This window comes from Desmodus rotundus, chromosome 6 (genome assembly GCF_022682495.2).
Source record: "Desmodus rotundus isolate HL8 chromosome 6, HLdesRot8A.1, whole genome shotgun sequence".
NCBI lineage: Eukaryota > Metazoa > Chordata > Mammalia > Chiroptera > Phyllostomidae > Desmodus > Desmodus rotundus.
Window position 1 is genome coordinate 41,029,012 of NC_071392.1, and position 19,884 is coordinate 41,048,895.

Sequence of the window (19,884 nt, forward strand, 5' to 3'; positions counted from 1 at the left end):
GTGTCCTTTATAGTAGTTCCTGTAATACCCTCTTCCCACTATCCCCGCCCCCACCCCCCACCCCCGCCCTGGCTATTGTTAGATTGTTCTTAACTTCAATGTCTCTGGTTATATTTTGTTTGCTTTTTTCTTCTATTGCTTATGTTCCAGTTAAAGGTGAGATCATATGGTACTTGTCCCTCACTTCCTGGCTTATTTCACTTAGCATAATGCTCTCCAGTTTCATCCATGCTGTTGCAAAGGGTATAAGCTCCTTCTTTCTCTCTGCTGCGTAGAATTCCATTGTGTAAATATACCATAGTTTTTGGATCCACTCGTTTGCTGATGGGCACTTCGGTTGCTTCCAGTACTTGGCTATTGTAAATTGTGCTGCTATGAACATTGGGGTGCACAGATTCTTTTGGATTGGTGTTTCAGTGTTCTTAGGGTATAATCCCAGCAGCGGAATTACTGGGTCAAAGGGCAGTTCCATTTTTAGTTTTCTGAGGAAATTCCATATTGTTTTCCACAGTGGCCTCACCAGTCTGCATTCCCACCAACAGTGCACAAGGGTTCCCTTTTCTCCGCATCCTCTCCAACATTTGTTTGTGGATTTGTTTATGTTGGCCATTCTGACTGGTGTGAGATGATACCTCATTGTGGTTTTAATTTGCATCTCTCTGATGGCTAGTGATGCTGAGCATCTTTTCATATGTCTCTGGGCCCTCTGTATGTCTTCCTTGGAGAAGTGTCTGTTCAAGTCCTTTGCCCATTTTTTAATTGGGTTGTTTGTCTTCCTGGAGTGGAGTCGAGTGAGTTCTTTATATATTTTGGAGATCAGGCCCTTGTCTGAGGTATCGTTGGCAAATATGTTTTCCCATACTGTTGGTACTCTTTGTAATTTTGAGCACCAGTTTTTAAATGGTATAATGCTATCCTGCAGGATGTCCAGAGAAAGACGGGGAAAATGACTTCGGTTTTAATTTGAATAAGGTGTGCCTGAAGGGAGCGATCCTGCTTAGAACAGAGTAAGAGAATGGACGTATAAAGATAAACTTGGAGTGGTGTAGAAAAGAGATTGAGTGTGTTCTTGGGAGCTGTAGAACAAAGGCCAGTGAATACAGTAAACAAAGAGTTAGATCTGTTTATATTAACCGAAGGAGAGATTTTTCCAACCTTTTTCTGAGTTGTGAAAGAGTGATCTTGAACAATAAAATTGTAGTAATAAGATATTGTACATATTGAATAATTAGAGCTTCTTCAATTTAAAGAATATTTTATTGTCCCATTTTATAAAATCCTTTTTGTTTAGAAAGTTAGACCAATTATCAGAGGTGGATTTACCATATCTTCAGAGTTCCTCACTTGTTCTTGTTGCGAAAGACTCAAACAACTCTGTTTTTGTATTTTTCTGTTATTTTACTTAAAGAAGGCCCCCCAAACTCTATCAGTGGAATGTCCTGGATTACATACAACCTGGATTAATCATTGTTAATAGTGATTAAAACACTACCACAAGGATTTAAACCTATTCCATTCCTATTTGAAACTACAGATTTGAATGACTACTCTAATTTATGAATAAAAAACTTTTAGTATATATAATTATAAGAACAAATATGTGCATTGGAGATATGCTAATGAAAACTAAATCAGTGTAATAAAGGGTTCTGTAGAAATGCTAGGTCATAAAATACCAAAATAAATCTAAACATGGAAAATTAAAATGGATATCTATTTTCTTGAAAGTCAGATTTAAATAATACCTTTTTATCATAGAGCCACTCACATAGTAGGCATCCAGGAAATATTTGTTTGTGGATCTGTCATTTCTGTGATTTTATTTAAAGTTCATTTTCAGTATTGTTACCAATACTTAAATTTGCTTACGTTTTCAGAAGAGTTTTAAATAACTTCACATTCACTTTTACTTGGTAGAAAAATACAGCTTTCCCTTTAATGGTCTTAAAATAAAACAGAATTTTACTCATCATTACCAGCAAAATTAAAAATATACTGAAATAGAAACAAGCAATAAAAAGGGGGCATTCTAGCTTTTATTGCTAATGAATAAAAACCAAGTTTTGCATGACCCTTTTATTAGGTCATTTTTATAGCTGGTCTTTTTGTAATATTTTATAAATGGCATGAATAAAATATGTTGGGGTTCTTTCAGAAGAAATGATGATTTATGTAAAATTTTGCTCTCAGAGTAAGTTGGGACCTTGGGTAAAAAAATGGAGCCAGTTGTCTCATTTGAGAATAATAAATTATTTTCAGGTTTGATAGTTTTATCTTTGGAAGCCCCTGTAATCAAGATTTCCTTTCCGTAGTTTTATTCGGGACTATGGCTAAAGAGTTTCTGCTCAGTCTCTGCTCAAGAAAGAGGTCATTGCTGTCACAAAGAACAGCAGTGGTCCTCACAAGCTGCAGCAGGGAACCATAAAACTCTGTTGTGACTTCGTCTTCAAAAAAAGCATGGCCTTTTGGATAAAATGACCTAAAACAAATATGTTTTTACACTCTTGTCCATCACATACACACAAAAACCAATCCTGCCCTAAGTGTTATAATTTCAAATATTTCATTTCAGACTTTTGGGCATGTTCTATTCCCCCGGAAGTTTCCACTGCTCTCTCTGACGAGCTGTTAATGGAAATTGGGTAATACCTTCAACAACATTCACTGGTTTTCGGTTGTGACATCTCTGCATGGCATCCTCAAATGTTTTTTCACTTCCAATATATACTTTTTATTACTTATCTTCTAAGAAAATATTACAGATTGTTACCAGGGCTGATTCTAAGGAAGCTAATTAGTAAAACAAAAAAAAAATTAAAGTTCTTAAATTATACTTAGAGCCTGCAGAGTTTGGGATTATTTTTTATTTGAGTATGGCCTAAGAAGTGTGGTTTGAAACTGCTCAGATCAGGTGCTTCTAGGGTCAGATACTTCGTTTCCTCACAAGATTCAAGGATTGTTCTGGAAAAATCCTTATCTTGTTCCTCTGTATATAAACATTTTTATTAGTAGTAGGTTTTAATTTTTTAGTTAGTAAAATTTGAGAATTTATTTTTTCTTAAGAATTGTTTTGAGTCTTTCAGTTAAGTTCATACAATTAAAACTGTAAGCACGAAATGGGATCTTGTATAGCAGAGTACCTCTTGCCTGTGGAAAAGAAGACAATTTGCGAAGAGATTCTGAGACTGTGGTGCCATCACTACCTGAGTCCTAGTTGTAAAGTCCTGTGCAGCTCGGTTCCAGTTAACTCTTCTCATTGACATTTTCAACAGAATTTTTAAAATGTTTCAGCATATGTGGTAATTTACCTTTCCAAATTATAAATTCACAGGTACATGCTCATATGTTAAAGGCAAAATGACTTGATATTTATGATGTATCTCATTATTTTATTAGAATCATATTTTGGAAGAAATGATTGTTACTTAATGAAATCATGCAAATTTGCTTTAATCCCACATTGTGAATCTCAACTTGTTTCCTTTAGTCCAAACATATATATGATTCACAGAGTGGCATACTTATATGCTTAGAAAAAGGTTATGTGACATAAGAATAATATTTCAAATTCTAAGCCAGTAATTTTACATCTAGGTGTCTTTCTTTGCTTTAAAAAATGATAGTAACCTCTCATTGTTTCTTTCTCTGACTCAGATCGGGGGACTGTGCAGAAGGTTGTGGTTCTTCCTACCAACAGCTCTGCCAGTGGGGAGCTCATTCTGGAGGAGCTGGAAGTTTTTAAGGTTTGAACATCTCTTAATCTCTGAAGATGCATGATCAACAGAATTCTTTACTCATACGGCCACTTTGGAGAAAAAAAAATTATAAAAGATCAAATAAAGAATGTTATAAATTTTGAGTGTAGGAAACGCCAGAAAAAATGGGGCATATAGAACAAATATTTATCTGAAATATTTTTGTGCATTTCAAGCTATCTTAACGTAAAAGGATTAGTTTTTTCAGCTGCCATCACAACTTTAAGAAGTTAGCTTGTCATTATTTTTTTAAATGAGTACTTGTAGTCAAAGTCTAAAAAATTTGCCACGAAAGGGCTTTTCTCATTTGCTTTACAAACCACTAAAACCTAAATACTTTGATATTATTGATTCTTAGATAAACTTTCTCATATTTTTTAGCCAGGAATTTCAAGAAAACCTTTTGTTTTCTTGTTTTATTGCTTTCAATTCAAATGTCACCCTAATTAAGTAAAACAAATGTTTTCGCCTTATGACTCAAAACATATTCTCTCTGAACTTAAGATTTCACTGTATTATTCTTTCTGTCCTTCAATTAGTCATTTAAAAATAAAAATAAAAAACACAGCGCAATGAAAAAAGGCACACGGAGGGAAGTCCAGTCCTGTCAGATCCTGCCTGGTCAGGGCAGAGTGCCTCTTCTCCGTGTGTCTGCACACCCTCTCCTTACGGTGTGGGTCACGTAGTTCAAGGGAGCGCTTTTACCTGCATTTGAAAAGATGGGTAAAAAAGCACAGACAAAGGAGCTGCCAGGATGAAGACGAAACTTTGACATGGAATCAATCCTACTGCATTCTGCTATTTCTAACTAGACCATTTAAGAAACATTGGCCCTCGGACCAAAAGACTAGTGTCAGCCTTTGACTGAATAAAAGTAGCATTTCAGAACTCAGGGGCAGACGAGTGCTAGTCCTGTCAGTTGCTTTGTTGAGGTTAGTGGACCCAGAATGTATTAACTTATTAATACGCATTACCACAGTCATGAAAAATACTGAATTTATAAGCATGTAAGTGTTCAAGATTCAATGGTGTTAGATTATGTTAATAAATTTTAAATGTGAAGGAATATTTTCTAAAATTAATCAAATCAAATATATGTGAGGAATTCTGGAAAATTTCCCGATGTTATTAAATTTACAATTTTTAATGCTAGACTCACTTCATAAACTTTTCATAATTAGTGCATTAAAATTGTGCTCATCAAATATTGACCATGTCCATTCAACTGCCTTTTCTGTGCCTTGCTTTGTAAAGAAATCATTTCACTAGATTAACCAGAATCACATTATGTGTAAAATATATTTTTCTCATTTAATTGAATAGGGACAACTCGGGTAGCCAAAACAATATGAAGTACCTTATTCTAGACTTCTTTTGAAGATAGCAAAAATGCCATATTGCAGCATTTCATTTTTAATTCTGAAATACCTTTTGTTTTGGTACTCAGGAAATGTTAATTAAGTGAGTTTGACACAAACTCAAACATATGTGTTATGGAAAGGTCCTAAAGAAACGTGAGTTCTTCTGATCACGTGCTAACTACTTATGGTCTGTTACATGAGTGCTGTTGGTGTTATCATCACAAAGAGTAAACTCTCAGTGGAAAAATAGAGTCAGTCAAAACGCATGCGGTGACGTCCGCCCGAGAGAGAGGCCAAAAAAAAGTTTGAGCTTTCTTACAGATGCGTGTGCCAGTGATCGATGTGGCTAAATTGAGAGATACAGTTACCAAATACAGTTACTGTCTTCAACCTGGTGTTTGTGTCACATTTGCAGAGGTGAGGTAAAAATAATTGGGTGTGTATGATGTACTGTGATGGGCACGTCAGGAAACGATGCATTTAAATTGGAAAAAAAGTCCTTAGTTAAGTGTCACACTGATATACCACAGAAAACTCAATGTAACTTTTTAAAAAACAGGCACTTTGTTTTTTATACTGTGCAAGAACAACAATCTCTCATTTTAATCCTCTGTTCAAAATATTTTCTGGAAATATGTCCAGTTCTCCTAAGCTTAAATTGAATTGGAGGCACAAATATGATATTAGAAGTGGCCTAGGTGAATATAGCTTTCAATACTTTTTTTTGTATTGTGTGTGTATTTCTAAGTGATGGTCAAAGCTTGTTGCCATAGAGTATTTATAGATATCACCATTTTATCTTTTAAATGTAAAAACACACTCTCCAGAAAATGAAATAGTGGACATAGTTGATTTTGAGATGTTGCTTCCACTTCAGTTAATTAAATAAAATTTCACAGACCATCATCAATCAGGTTATCACATCTGATTTTTAATCTTTAAAAGTAACTAAGAATATTTAAGAAGTAAAGTTATAAATGGAGTGACTTTCAAAAAGGATTACTACTTCAGAAAAATTCTTTGGTTCTTTAACTAATTCACATTTATCCAAAGAGAACCCTAACATACTTTGCTTGCAACAAAAAAGAATGAGTAAGTTTGGGTCCAGCTAATCCATCTTTCCAGATCAACACTTGTCAGGTGAACAGCAGCGCCTTCTGCGCAGTGCTGTGCTGTGGGGTAGGATGGGGTACCGTTCACAGCCTCCCACCCGCTACCCAGGTTCACTACTGAGTTATTCATTGGTTTCAGTATTCCAAGATACACTTTTTCAATTCTCCCAAATTTTCATTATTTTCTAACAACTATATTGATGTATGCATCATAATTGCAACCTTTTTTTTGGTTTAACATATATTTCTGTAACAAACCACCCTTACTCCTAATAGCGGGACTGTATTATAGACAAGTATTGCTAGACTTTGAAAATATATATGCATTAGAAGAGAAAAAGTGATTTCTTGAATTTCAGCAGAAAAGAGGCAATTTTTTGAATGCCAAATCCTCTTTAATGATTATTTGAGCAACTGACATAATGTTTTCCTACTTTTTCCAGAATCACGCTCCTATAACAACAATGAAAATTTCATCTAAAAAGGTAAAATCAACACCATTTTTATTTTCTTTGCATGTAAAAAATTTACTACTATGAAAAATAGATTTATAATGTCTGAGAAATTAATTTTAGTATTAACTAATTACTACTGTTTACAAAATCACCTTCAATTTTTATGTAGAATTCATGAGCTATTAGTGGTGACAGAATAGGTTTATTTTTGTAGAAAAATCTATCAGAGCAGAACATACATAGGTACACCAGGATATCCCAGTATTTTGTATTTCTTACGTTCTCGAACATTACTGTGTGGGAAGCCAACCAAAATAAAAATAATCTTTCTGAAGAAAGAATTTAGCGTAATGTTTGGGCTACTATAACATCACATACATTCTCAGGGGCTTGGAATGAGCAAGCGATCTTCTTTTGAGGTCCAGCTGCCAACACAGGCTTCAAATGTGCAGTTCTATCTTTTAGGGTATGTCATTAAGACAAGTCTGAATGTTTCAAATTTAAGCTGTATCCAGGGTCAGGATTTGGGGAAGAATGTTAGACTATAATTATCAGGAATGTTTAATCTTTGTGCCTGCACATGCAAAAACTCCAGGGTCACAGAAAGGAAAATCCAGTTCCAGTCTCTACATGTGCAAAGAATGCAGCTCTCCATCCCCCAAAGCCACCCCAAAACAAGCATTCTAAGAGTCAGAGTAACCTAATAAAAATGGAGTGGGTTTCAGGGTAGGGCTGGCATGCATTTGAATCCCAACCTGACCATAAATTATGAATGAATCATTTAATTTCACTGAGCTAAGTTTCTACCTCTGCAAGGTAATGCTTTTCTCACAAACAAATTAAATTATATAAATTGCCTAAAATAAAGTGGGTCTTTGTAAGAGCCTAAGACTTATTTTTCTTGGAATAGAGAATAAAAGTTTTATGTGTTAGCACAACTGATGACATAACTTTATTGTTCTTCACCATATTTGGTCTGCTACAGATGAACAAGTAATCCATAGTCCGTCTTGTCCTATTTTTCACTTGACGTTTTTATGAAGAAAAATAAAGAGGGTACAACAAAGCCAAAGATCTTTTTGTAAAAATGTTTGTATGGTGCATAATAAACATTTTCCTAAGTAACAAGAAGCTATTTATCATCTCCCCTGGTGTCCTAGCGAGCTGATCCGTAGTCAAAATTGTCTTTGAAGTCTGCAGGGAAGCCCTTTGTTTACAGGAGTTTAATGGGAAGAGAACGCATTACAGCAAAAGTTAAAATGAACACAAAGCCATTTATTTGTGTGACATAGTAGTGAAATATCCAATTACAGGTTACAACTTGTAATTCCACTTGTGAACTTGTTCGCAATCCCTTCCATAAAATTCAATATATAACACACACATACAAGAAAAACTGAATATTAAATATCGTCCACATCTTAAAATATCGATAATTAAAAATGCTTTATTAAATCAGTTAGATAGAGGGCCGGCAGGGGTCTTACTTGATTTGGGGGGATCCATTCATGCAACTGCGTACTTCATCACTTTCACGGTGTGAAAGAACTGCAAACTGCCAGGGGTATTTTGGGAATATGTTTAAATGTCATGAATTTGGTACCCTCCCTAGTACTCAAACTATATTATTGTCTATCTTATGCTCCTTTATTCTCTAATTTATTCTTGCATTCTACATTCAGAAAATAATTTTATTAATAAAAAGATAATTTCTAGAGTGAAACGATCTGTATCCTTTTCTCAAATAAACCAGTTTCCTCAAAAATTTTAATGAAGTGGATGAATTCACTATATTATTATTTTTTAATTCATTTTTAGAGAGGAAGAAGGGAGGGAGAGGAGAAGGGGAAAAACATCAATGTGTGGTTGCCTCTCGTGCTCCACCTACTGGGGACCTGGCTGGCAACCCAGGCATGTGCCCTGACTGGAAATCAAACTGTCAGCCTTTTGGTTTGCAGGCCAGCACTCAGTCCACTGAGCCACACCAGCCAGGGCCATTCACTATATTATTAATCAGTGTACTCCATAAACACTATTTCAGATATTCCTAGAGAAATGATTATTGTCAAAATGTGCAGTTATTTTCTTATGGTTTGAATGTCTCAACTGGGGTTGAACATTTTTCAGCGCAATTTCTGAAAGATTAATTGATGTGAGAAAATAATTATTTTATTGACATAGACATAGAGTGAGACATGTTCAAATGGCTTATTAGAGTGGAAAATTCACAAATTGATGGTTTACTACTACTGTTATTTAACATTCATTGAGGTTTTAGGAGTCAGAAGCAATTCCAAGCATTGTGGAGTTAGCCCTTACATTTAGTTCTTACAAAAGCTCTACAGGACAGGTGCCCTATTTACCCAGTTTTACCAAAGAGAAAGCTGGTATTCAGAGAAGGTACACAGCAATTTTATGGTTGAGCCAGGATTTGAATCCCAGAAGTTTTCCTCCAGAGCCTGCCATTGATTTAGTTTTAAACAACATTCATATATATCTGTATGTGTATCTAGATATAATAGATGGATGTGCACATGTGTGTGAATGTGCATGTATTCAGGTTCTAGCTTAGAGAATTTGTGCTAAGTTGAATTGTGTATCAGTCCTTTGTAAAACATTCAGTGTCAATTAGAAACACATCCCTTTAACTCCTGAGAACCGTTTTCGGCACGGCTAAAGGAACTGGAGCAATATCATAAAAAAACTCCTGATGCCATACAAATGACGGAGGATGAAATCTTTATTTATGACCAAGGGTGCTGAATAGCTCTGGATACACAGGAAGTTTAAGGCATGTCTAAATATAAATACTGATATTCTTCTAAATAGTTGAAAAATTCCTCTAATGAGAAGTATGTCACTTTCAAAGGCACTGGAATTTTTTTTTAATTTTATGTACTACTATCTACTTCTTTTTCTAAACTTAAAAATGCCTTGTATTTTAGCCTTCACTTTTTCAAATTTACAATGTGATGGGTTGCCAGACGTGAAGAATAAGAAAGCTTCCCTGTGCTTTGTGAAGAGAGAGAGCGTTAAAAGAAGAAAGCAAACATTGTAATTTAAATCTGTAATATATTAGCTCACATCTGAGAGAACAATGAATCCCAATGTCTAAAACACATTACCATTCTACACAGTGCTCTGAGTTTTTTTCTTTAAACAGGAAAGTGGTAATGTTATAGGCATATTAACATAGGAAAATTCTGTTTATTTTGGCTTTGTACCCCTCTGGACTTTGCTTCTCGTTTTTAGTCTACTTTCAAAATGAGTCCAAGGGTTTGTGGGCACATATTATAATGTGTTCCTGATGAAAGTCCTCTTTTAACTTCCACATCTGAAATAAATCATCGTCATTTTTCTAATAGCAACAGTTGTATGTGAGCTCCAATGAAGGGGTTTCCCAAGTGTCGCTGCATCGCTGCCACATCTACGGCACCGCCTGCGCTGACTGCTGTCTGGCAAGGGACCCTTACTGCGCCTGGGATGGCCATTCTTGCTCTAGGTTCTACCCAACAGGGAAGCGGTGAGTACTACTGTTCAGCTGAAAATCAACATTGACGTCACCAGACAGTTGTGGTGCGCTTTACAACCGGCACCGAAAGCGGCAGCTCTGTTTAGCAATACGTGTAGTCTTTGAATGAAAAGAATACCAGTGCTTTATAACGTGAGATTCTCAGGGTTATGTTAACTAGTGTAAGTACTTTGGAAAAAAATTTTTCCTTTTAAAACACATCCGCAACACAAGCAACATTTATCTTTTTTTCACATTTCCTAATTTTTAAGTCATTTTTGTTTTATATGCTTGATTGAGTATATCCTGAAATCTCACCTTCCTAGGGTTCCCCTGTGCCACTTAGTTCTCCTGTCATTAAATGCTTGTGTTAATTTGGGCAAAAGGAATACTGCCCCCGGGTACCCTGAAATGCCTTCAAAACCTTGATGACCATTCTTTCCCCTTTAGAATGGTGACTGTGTGATTGCTGATTAGATTAAGAGAGTGAAGCAGTCTGAAGCAGTCTTTTAGCCAAGCAAAGGCTTAGTGAGGCAGGAAACTCTGGACCAATCTGCATCGTTTAGAAAGGGGACCACGGGAAGTGAAATTGACTGTAGGAGAAAGAATATGCAGAATTTAGGGTCCCCAAGGTCACAGATAATTTCAGTCGTATCTTGATGTGGTTCATGATGGATGACAGGACCAAAGCCTATAAAATCAGTGTCAACAGCAGAAAGCAAATAGGACCAGCCGTAAGCACCAATGATCTTTCAAGTAAAATCATTGAGGTGATGTTTATTGTAGGTACTTTATGCTCTGTCATAGGTACACACCTTTAAGGACACTGTCAGTTTAAACAACCCTTGCACTTGTGCATAATAAGATTATTCTGATGCTTTTATCTGTTAGTTCAACAAATTTGTATCACGGGACAATTATTTGCCAGACAATGTTCTAGAGCTAGGTCTATCACTCTGAAAAACAGCAACAAACACAATTCCTGCATTGTGGGGTAATCAAAGGGGAAGAAAGACAATCTACAAATAAGGACAACCTCTAGTATATCAACAAATGAGAAGGGCTATGAATTTTAAAAGTAAAAGAAGGGAGAAAGGGGATGTGGGAAGCAGGGGGTTGCAATGTGAAATACGGGTGGAGAGGGGAGGCCTTGCTGCGGATGTGGTATTTGAACAAGGACTCGAATGTGAGGAGGAATACCACCGTGGCATTATTTGGGAGATTAGCATTCCAAAGGAAGTGACCAGAAATCCTTAAAGCTGGATTGAAATAGAAAACTGCAGAGGATTTTTGAGCATGTGAGTGATATTATCTGACTTGGATTTAGTAAGACATCTAGTTGAGTTTGTCTGGGACTGCCGCCCTGGGGTAGGAAGAGGATGGGGGAGGGGAGAGAGAAGCTGCAGAACAAGCTACTCTCATGATCCAGGTGAGATACAGTGGTGACTTGCACCGGGATGATAGAGGTGGAGATGGCCAAAGTGGGCTGATTCTGGATAGAGCTCACAGAAACTGCTGATGTGTTAAATGTGTGATACTAGCGAGAGGCCTCAAAAAAGATCCAAGTTTTCAGAACAGACCATTGAAAATAGGTAGATGGAATTTAAGGAGAAACAGAAGACTGTGGAAAGAGTAGGTTTGAAGAGAGAAAGTTAATAGTGTCTATGAGATATTCAAATAGAGATGTTGATTAAGCAGTTAGAAATGTGAATCTGGAGAAGAGAGGAGTGGCCTGGGCTAGATAATTTGAAAGTCTTTTGTATTCAAAGTCATTAGTTATAAAGAGAACTCCCATTCCTTAAACCAGGAGTCTTTAGGATCTGTGTTCAATGACCCATGTTCTTCCGAGTCATTTTAAGATTTAGTCACAAGGTCTATGGTTTCTTTTGATTTTTTGAATAAAATTTATTACCCTGGGACCCTCTCTCTACACTGTGTTGGAGTTCTGAACCTGGACGAAAGTGTGAGGCAAGCAAATTCTAAGTGTAATATCAAATTAAAAATGAGTTTTGTAATTTTTTTCATTTTTATTATATTTTTTCATTACCAGTTATCCCCCCCATACCCTCTTCCACCTCTACCCACCTCACATCACCCCTTCAATCACCACACTGTTGTTCGTGTCCATGAGTTCTTTTTATGCTCCATCCATCCACCCCCCAAACAACCTTCCAAGAGCTGTCAGCCTGCCCTCTATCAATGAATTTGTCTCTATTTCACGTGTTAGTTCAGTTTGTTCATTAGATTACATATATGAGTGAAATCTTATGGTATTTGTCTTTCTCTGACCGGCTTATTTCACTTAGCATGATGTTCTCCAGGTCCATCCATGCTGTCTAAAAGGGTAAAATTTTCTTCTATTTTACAGCTGAGTGGTATTCCGTTGTGTACATGTACTGTAGCCGTTTTACCCGCTCATCTACTAATGGACGCTTGGCTGCTTCAAAATCTTGGCAATTGTAAATAACCCTGCAATGAAGATAGGGGTATATATATTCTCCTGAATTAGTATTTCAGCTTTCTTCAGATAAATTCCAGAAGTGGAACCACTGAGTCCTAAGGCAGTTCCATTTTTAATTTTTTGAGGTAACTTCACAGTTTTCCACAGTGGCTGCACCAGTCTGCATTTCTACCAACAGTGCATGAGGGTTCCCATTTCTCCACGTCCTCCTCAAACCTTGTTGTTTGCTGATTTATTGATGATAGCCATTCTGACAGGTATCAGATGATATCTCATTGTGGTTTTAATTTGCATCTCTGATGATTAGTGATGTTGAGCATCTTTTCATATGTCTACTGGCCATCTCTATGTCCTCTTTGAAGAAATGTCTATTTAGGGCCTTTACCCAATATTTAATCAGATTGTTTGTTTGTTGTTGTTTTGGAGTTGAATTTTATAAGTACTTTATAAATTTTGGATATTAACCCCTCATGAGATGTATTGGCAAATATGTTCTCCCATTTAGTGGTTTGTCTTTTGTTGATAGGTTTCCTTTGCTGTGCAAAAATTTCTTAGTTTGATGTATCCCATTTGTTTATTTTTTTCTTTTATTTCCTTTGCCTGAGGAGATATATCAGAAAAAGTATTGCTACAAAAAATATCCAGGATTTTAATGCTTATGTATTCTAAAGTGTTTATGGTTTCTTATCTAATATTTAAGTCTTTAATCCATTTTGAATCTATTCTTGTGTCTGGATTAAGAAGTTGGTCTAATTTCACTTTTCTGCATGTATCTATCCAGTTTTCCAAACACCATTTTATTGAAGAAACTATCTTTAGCCCATTGCATGTTTTTGCCTATTTTGTCAAATATTAATTGACTGTAAAGGCGTGAGTTTATTTCTGGGCTCTCTATTTTGTTTCATTTATCTATATGTGTATTTATGCCAGTACCATGCTGTTTTGATTACTATGGCTTTATGGTATGATTTGATATTAGATAGCATGATTCCTCCAACTTTATTCTTCTTTCTCATTCAACCATATTTGCTTTTTCTTTACTCCCAGTTATGACAACAGTGACAATTCAAAATTATTTCCATAACTATTTATCAGGCAATAGAGTTTTCTTGGTAAACCATTCTGAAAGCTGGCATCTGTAAAGTCTGGAATATAGTCTTCAATCTATTAAACAGATTTAGTGCTGAAAAAACTGAAGCCCCATACTTTCTAAGAAAGAAATGTGGGGACTATGAAGTGAGACTTACCACAGCCCTATAGACATACCAGCCTTTTCTATGAAAGAATTGGAGACTAGCACTTCTTCCTTGTAAAGGTCTCAGAACTTGGCTTTGACCAACCGGTATTCTTATTTACCAAATAAGGAATAGTCCTCAAATAAAATTCTGTACTACATGTAGTCTATCATCGCATATTTGAGATCTACTTTACAAGTTTATGTTAAAATATGAGTTTTCTCATTTGTTCTCATATTTTCCCACCTGTTATAACATGTTGTTATCTTCAAGATGTATACATAAACATAGATTCCACATTGTCATCCTAATGTCAAAAATCATGATCTTAATCATGTTCTTGCAATAATAAAAAAACTGAAACTATCTTGCACTTCTTAATGTTACAATATGGTGCCTGGTATTAAACCATGTATCATGGGTTTGCTATTAGAACTAATAAATGAATTTAGTAAAGTTTCAAGATACAAAGTTCATACATAAAAATCTGTTGCATTCCTATGCACTGATAACAAATTATCAGAAAGAGAAATTAAGAAAACAATCCCACTACAATTATATCAAAAAGACTAAAATACTTAGCAATAAATTAATTAAGAAAGTGATACACCTGCACACTGAGAATTATAAGACAGTGATGAAAGTAATTAAGGTGACACAAATAAATATACTTTGTGGTCATGGATTAGAAAATTAATGTTGTAAAAATGTCCATACTATCTAAAGCAGTCTACAGATTCAGTGCAATCCCTCTCAAAATTCCAATGGCATTTTTTGCAGAAATAGAACAAACTGTCCCTAAAATTTGTATGGAACCACAAATGATTCCAAATAGCCAAAACAATCTAGAGAAAGAAGAACAAAACTGGAGACATCATACTTACTGATTTCAAACTATATTACAAAGCTATAGTAATCAACACAATAGTGTACTGGCTTAGAATAGATACATAAATAAATGGAACAGAATAGAGCCCCCAGGAATAAACCCACATATATATGGTAAATTAATTTGTGATTAAGGAGCCAAGAATATACTATGTGGAAAAGACAGTCTTTTCAATCAATGGTGTTAAGAAAATTGGACAGCCACATACAAAAAAAAAACAATAAATAAATCTGGACCACTATCTATTGGACCACACAAACACAAAAATTAACTCAAAATAGATTAAATATTTGAATGCAAGGCCTGAAACTATAAAGCTCTTAGAAGAAAACATAGAACAATAAGATATTAGTCTTGGAAATGAGGGGGTTTTTTTGCATCTTACTTCAAAACAAATCAACAAAAGCAAAAATAAGCAATTAGTTTTACATCAAACTATAAAGCTTCTTCACAGAAAAAAAAAAGAAAAAAGAAAAATCATCAACAAGGTTAAATGGCAACCTACTGAATGGGAGAAAATATTTGCAAATCATATATTGGACAAGGGATTAATGTCCAAATACATAAAAATCTCACACAAGTCAATGGCAAAAAAAAAAAAAAAAGAAAAAGAAAAGACTATGTGCAATTCAATTAAATAATGAGCAGAAGATCCAAATAGACATTTTTCTAAGGAAGACATACAGGTGCCAACAAGCACGTTTGAAAAGATGCTCAACCTCAATCACTAATCATCAGGGAAATGCAGATCAAAACCACAATGAGATAACACCTGGTAAAATTGCTATTATCAAAAAGATAAGAAATAGCAAATGTTAGCAAGGATGTGGAAAGAAAGGGAGTCTTCGTGCACTGTTGGTGAGAGTGTAAATTGGTGCATCCTCCATGGAGAACAGTACAGAGTGTTCTCAAAAAAAGAGAACGACTGATCAGCAATTCCACTTCTGGGTATTTTATCAAATAAAACAAAAACACGAATTCAAAAAGATATATGCACCCTAATGTTTATTGCAGCATTTTTGCAGTGTTGATTTTGTATATTAAAATATATACACAATGGAATACTACTCAGCCATAAGAAAGAGTGAAATCTTGACATTTGTGAAAATAAAGATGGACCTTGAGGGCATTATGGTAAGTGAAGTAAGTCAGACAGAGTAAGACAAATAGCGTATTATCTCACTCATATGTGCAATTTTAAAAACAGTAACAACAAACCAAGCTCGAAGATATAGCTAATAGATTGATGGTTGCCAGAGGTGAGGGTTGGAGGTTGGGAGAACTGGGTGAAGTGGGTCAAAAGGTACAAATATCCAGTTAGCAGATGATTAACTGATGAGGACAAAATGCACAGCTTGGTGACCATAGTTAAGAAATGCACGGCATGGTGAGCCTAGGATGCAATACTGAATTGCATATTTGAACATTGCTAACAGAATAAATCTTAAAATTCATCATCACAAGAAAAAAATCGCAACTATGTGTGGTGACAAATGCTAACTAGGCTTATCTTGGTTGATCACTTTTTAACATATACATATATTGAAAAATTATGTTGTCCACCTGAAACTTATACCTCAGTAAAACAGTACAAACAAAAAATGTATGTGTGTCATGGGTTAGAAAGTTGTAGCCATTTAAAGAGCTATTGTGGCGATCTCTAGGAATTTTCTAATTATATGACAAAGAGCCAAAAATATAATACACATGGTGTTCCTTGGTCTGCCCATCCATACTCATCTTTGGCTCGCATATGGGAAGCTTCTTTAAAAATATCTATACTATTTAAATTATCCAAATTATTTCCAGTCTTAGTGAAAGCAAAGTATGTTTGCTGAATGAATTAACTAATTACTGGGTTCCCCCATGTTTAGTGTTTATTTTCTTTAGAGTTTAAATAGTAATGATAAAAGGTGTTCATCTGGAGAATTTTCCACACGTATTTTCATTAGTTGTGTTAACTTGCCTGGTTTTATTCCAGTTGTACTGCCTATCTGGAACAATAGCACGTAGAGGAATTCATATGAAATAAAAACATATCCTTTATATGGAAAAAAGAGGAATAGTTTTACTTGGAAATCAATGGAGTCCATACTTTGACAATAGAGTGGTTATATATTATTGGCTCAGTAGTTTCTCTTTTTTAAAGAAGTTATTAGTATACAATGTAAGCATTTTCCTCTTCATCCACAAGTATCTTAAATATTTTGGCATTTGTATCAACTATTGCAATTTAGACTCAAATGTTATTTATTCTGGATTTAGATATATGGTTAGAAATTATATTTTAAGACAGGATAATCAGTTCAGTCTTCAAGTAAATATCTGATTTCTATACAAAAAGAAAATGATTTCATTGTTTAGCCAAAGGAATAGACTATAATGAAGGAAACATTGGCAGCTTGAGACAAGTCCCGCATGCAATATAATACTGTAGTATTCTGCCTACCAGCACGCTTTTGTGATGCTGTATGAATGCCTTACAGGGAATCTATACATACAAAAGGCTCAGATGACAGCCTTGCTGATCTCATCATTTAAACCAAGTCATAATAATGTTTTTTTTTCTTTTTGTATTTTAATGTTTGAAGGCTATGTGATATTGTAAATGTAGATTACCGAGCTTGTGGGTTCATATACATGAGTAAACCATAACATAGGGCTGATCACAGAAAAATAAATTTAACCATTGTGAGTGGCATTGCTTGTCTTGATGGCTGAAAATGGTCCATTCAGCCATAAGAACTCTCACACAGTGCTCATATAATATACACGCACTTAGCTGGCTGATAGTAAATAATGCTGTGACTTAAATAGATGAGGTCTGTCCAGAAGTTATCCAGCCATATAATATAAAAAATAGAGACATTTATTGAAGAAGATACAGGATATAAGACGACGATACCTCAGCCCCCTTCAAAGTAGGCACCTTGGTAACTCACACAGTTCTCCCAGTCACCGTCAGCATCCCTGTCTTTTTGTCCTGAAATCTCATCAATGGTCTGAAATCTCTTCCCTTTCAAAGGTGATTCTAGTTTGGGGAAAAGCCAGAAGTTACAGGATGCCAAGTCTGCACTGTAGGGGGACTGAGTCACCTGGGTGATTTGATGTTTCACAAAAAATCTCTGCATGAGATGTGATGTATGAGTGGGCATGTTGTCATGATGAAGCTGCCAATCACCAGTTGCCCATGGCTATGGCCTTCTGAATCATCCAGATAGTTTCTGTGGAGGAATGTTCAAGCTTAACGCAAAATTTGCGGTAGATTCGTTTCCCTACTTGCTCAGTCATTTTGAATGCACAGCCACACAGTATGCATGATCATTCAACAGTGTCTACCGCTCCCACTGACTAGTACAGTGAAGTCATCATTGCTCATGCAGGCACATTCCAGTCCATTCCACTCTCCTTGGCTGCCAGGTTACATCCATGTCATGTAAACCATTCTCTTCATATTAACAATAGCCAGACTTCTTCCAGACAGACCTCATATAGCAAATGCAATGCAGTACAAGTCTGATACACAAGCTATTCTAGAGTTCAGCAATAATCATCTGTTCTGAGACAAGAGTGACTTCTACTAGTTTGTTTTTTGTGTGGTTGTATAGAAATATAAAATTGAATAAGGATCATGTCACTTTTGGGGGAAAAGCCTAGTTAAATGACACAAAATTTTATACCTGTATTTCCATAGATAGAATTGTATAACCCACTGAGTATATAAACTATTAACAACTTGCTCTAATCTTAAAGTGAATTTTTTCATTATCAATGACTTTCAGATTAGTTTTGTTTTGTAAATTTAATAATCCCAGTGTGATTTTAATGTTTCTGTTCTTCTTACTGAGTATTTTAACTTATCTTCAAGGATAAAAGTCTTATGAGAGACTTAACAACTCACCCACTTAGGTTATATGCTCCTTCATATATACTTCTCAGCACTGATAGTAAATGGTCAATTTATACCTGTAGTCCTAATATTTAAAGAGAGTTCCCTTCCTACTCTCTTATAGCAATGTTCATATCCACAAATCGTTCCTAAGAGAATGTCGGTTACTCTACTTTGATTTGTTGAACTGTGTAATACAGTTGAAACTAATATATGTAGCTAATACTAAGACTCAGGAAATTAAATAGTTTGCAAATAATTTAAAACTTTTATTTAAATAATGACCAACTTACAAGGAATGTAACTACATTTTTGAAATGCTTAAGCTAGTCATACATGACAACTAAATGCAATGAGTGAAACTTAATGGTGTTTGAATAAAATTTAAAAATTTATAAGAGATATTTTGAGGACAACTAGGTAAATTTTAATATAAAATGTGTATTATATGATGTCATGGACCCAAGGACAAAACCAAGTGGGTGTAAGATCGAGGGTGCAAGGTGGGGTGGGTGGGGCATGTGGGAGGGGTGGAGGAAAGTGGAGACAACTGTACTTGAACAATAAAATAAATAAATAATAATTTAAAAATGATGTTATGGAATAAATATGAATATCTTTAGTGTGAAAATGATGTGTAGGAAAGTTACTTGTTCTTAGAAGATACATGCTAAAGCATATAAGGAGTAAAACATCATCATGTATGCAAGTTATTTTGAAAAGATTTTCATTTACATGTGTATTCATAGTGCATGCATAACATATACTAGCATATGAGAGGAGACTAAGTCAATATAGCAAATTACAACCATCCATGAGTTTAGACATACCAGTACTCATTGTACTCATGTACCCACTTTTCCGTGGACTTGATAATTTTCAAAATAACAAGTTGAAAGAAAATGCTTATTCTAGTAAATGAACAATTTTACTTAACTTTATACAATATTAAATATGCATGTTCTATCTCTGTACAATTTATTTTTGAAATATTTTAATATTTCTGGAGATTGTTAGAAAGTATTAACTTTTAAAAGAAAAATAAGCTTAATTAAGAAAAAATTATAAGAAGGAAGATGGTAGTGACTTTATAATTTTAAGGTGATCATAGGAAACTTTGAATGAATGTGTATATGTTAAAAATTATACTATTAATGTGGAATCTAGCATTTACCCAGGAAATGCACATAATAGGAAGTTAATAGCCATTGTTTCA

General features: G+C 35.0%; 1 protein-coding gene across 1 annotated transcript in view; it reads left to right on the plus strand.

Moving 5' to 3' along the window:
* The window catches only part of SEMA3C (semaphorin 3C), a 171,936-nt gene that overhangs the window by 142,481 nt on the left and 9,571 nt on the right, over positions 1-19,884 (plus strand). Inside the window, exons 13-15 of the mRNA XM_053926661.1 lie at positions 3,655-3,743; positions 6,672-6,713; positions 10,049-10,206. Coding sequence (XP_053782636.1) covers positions 3,655-3,743; positions 6,672-6,713; positions 10,049-10,206 — 289 coding nt within the window. The remainder of the gene's footprint in view (positions 1-3,654; positions 3,744-6,671; positions 6,714-10,048; positions 10,207-19,884) is intronic.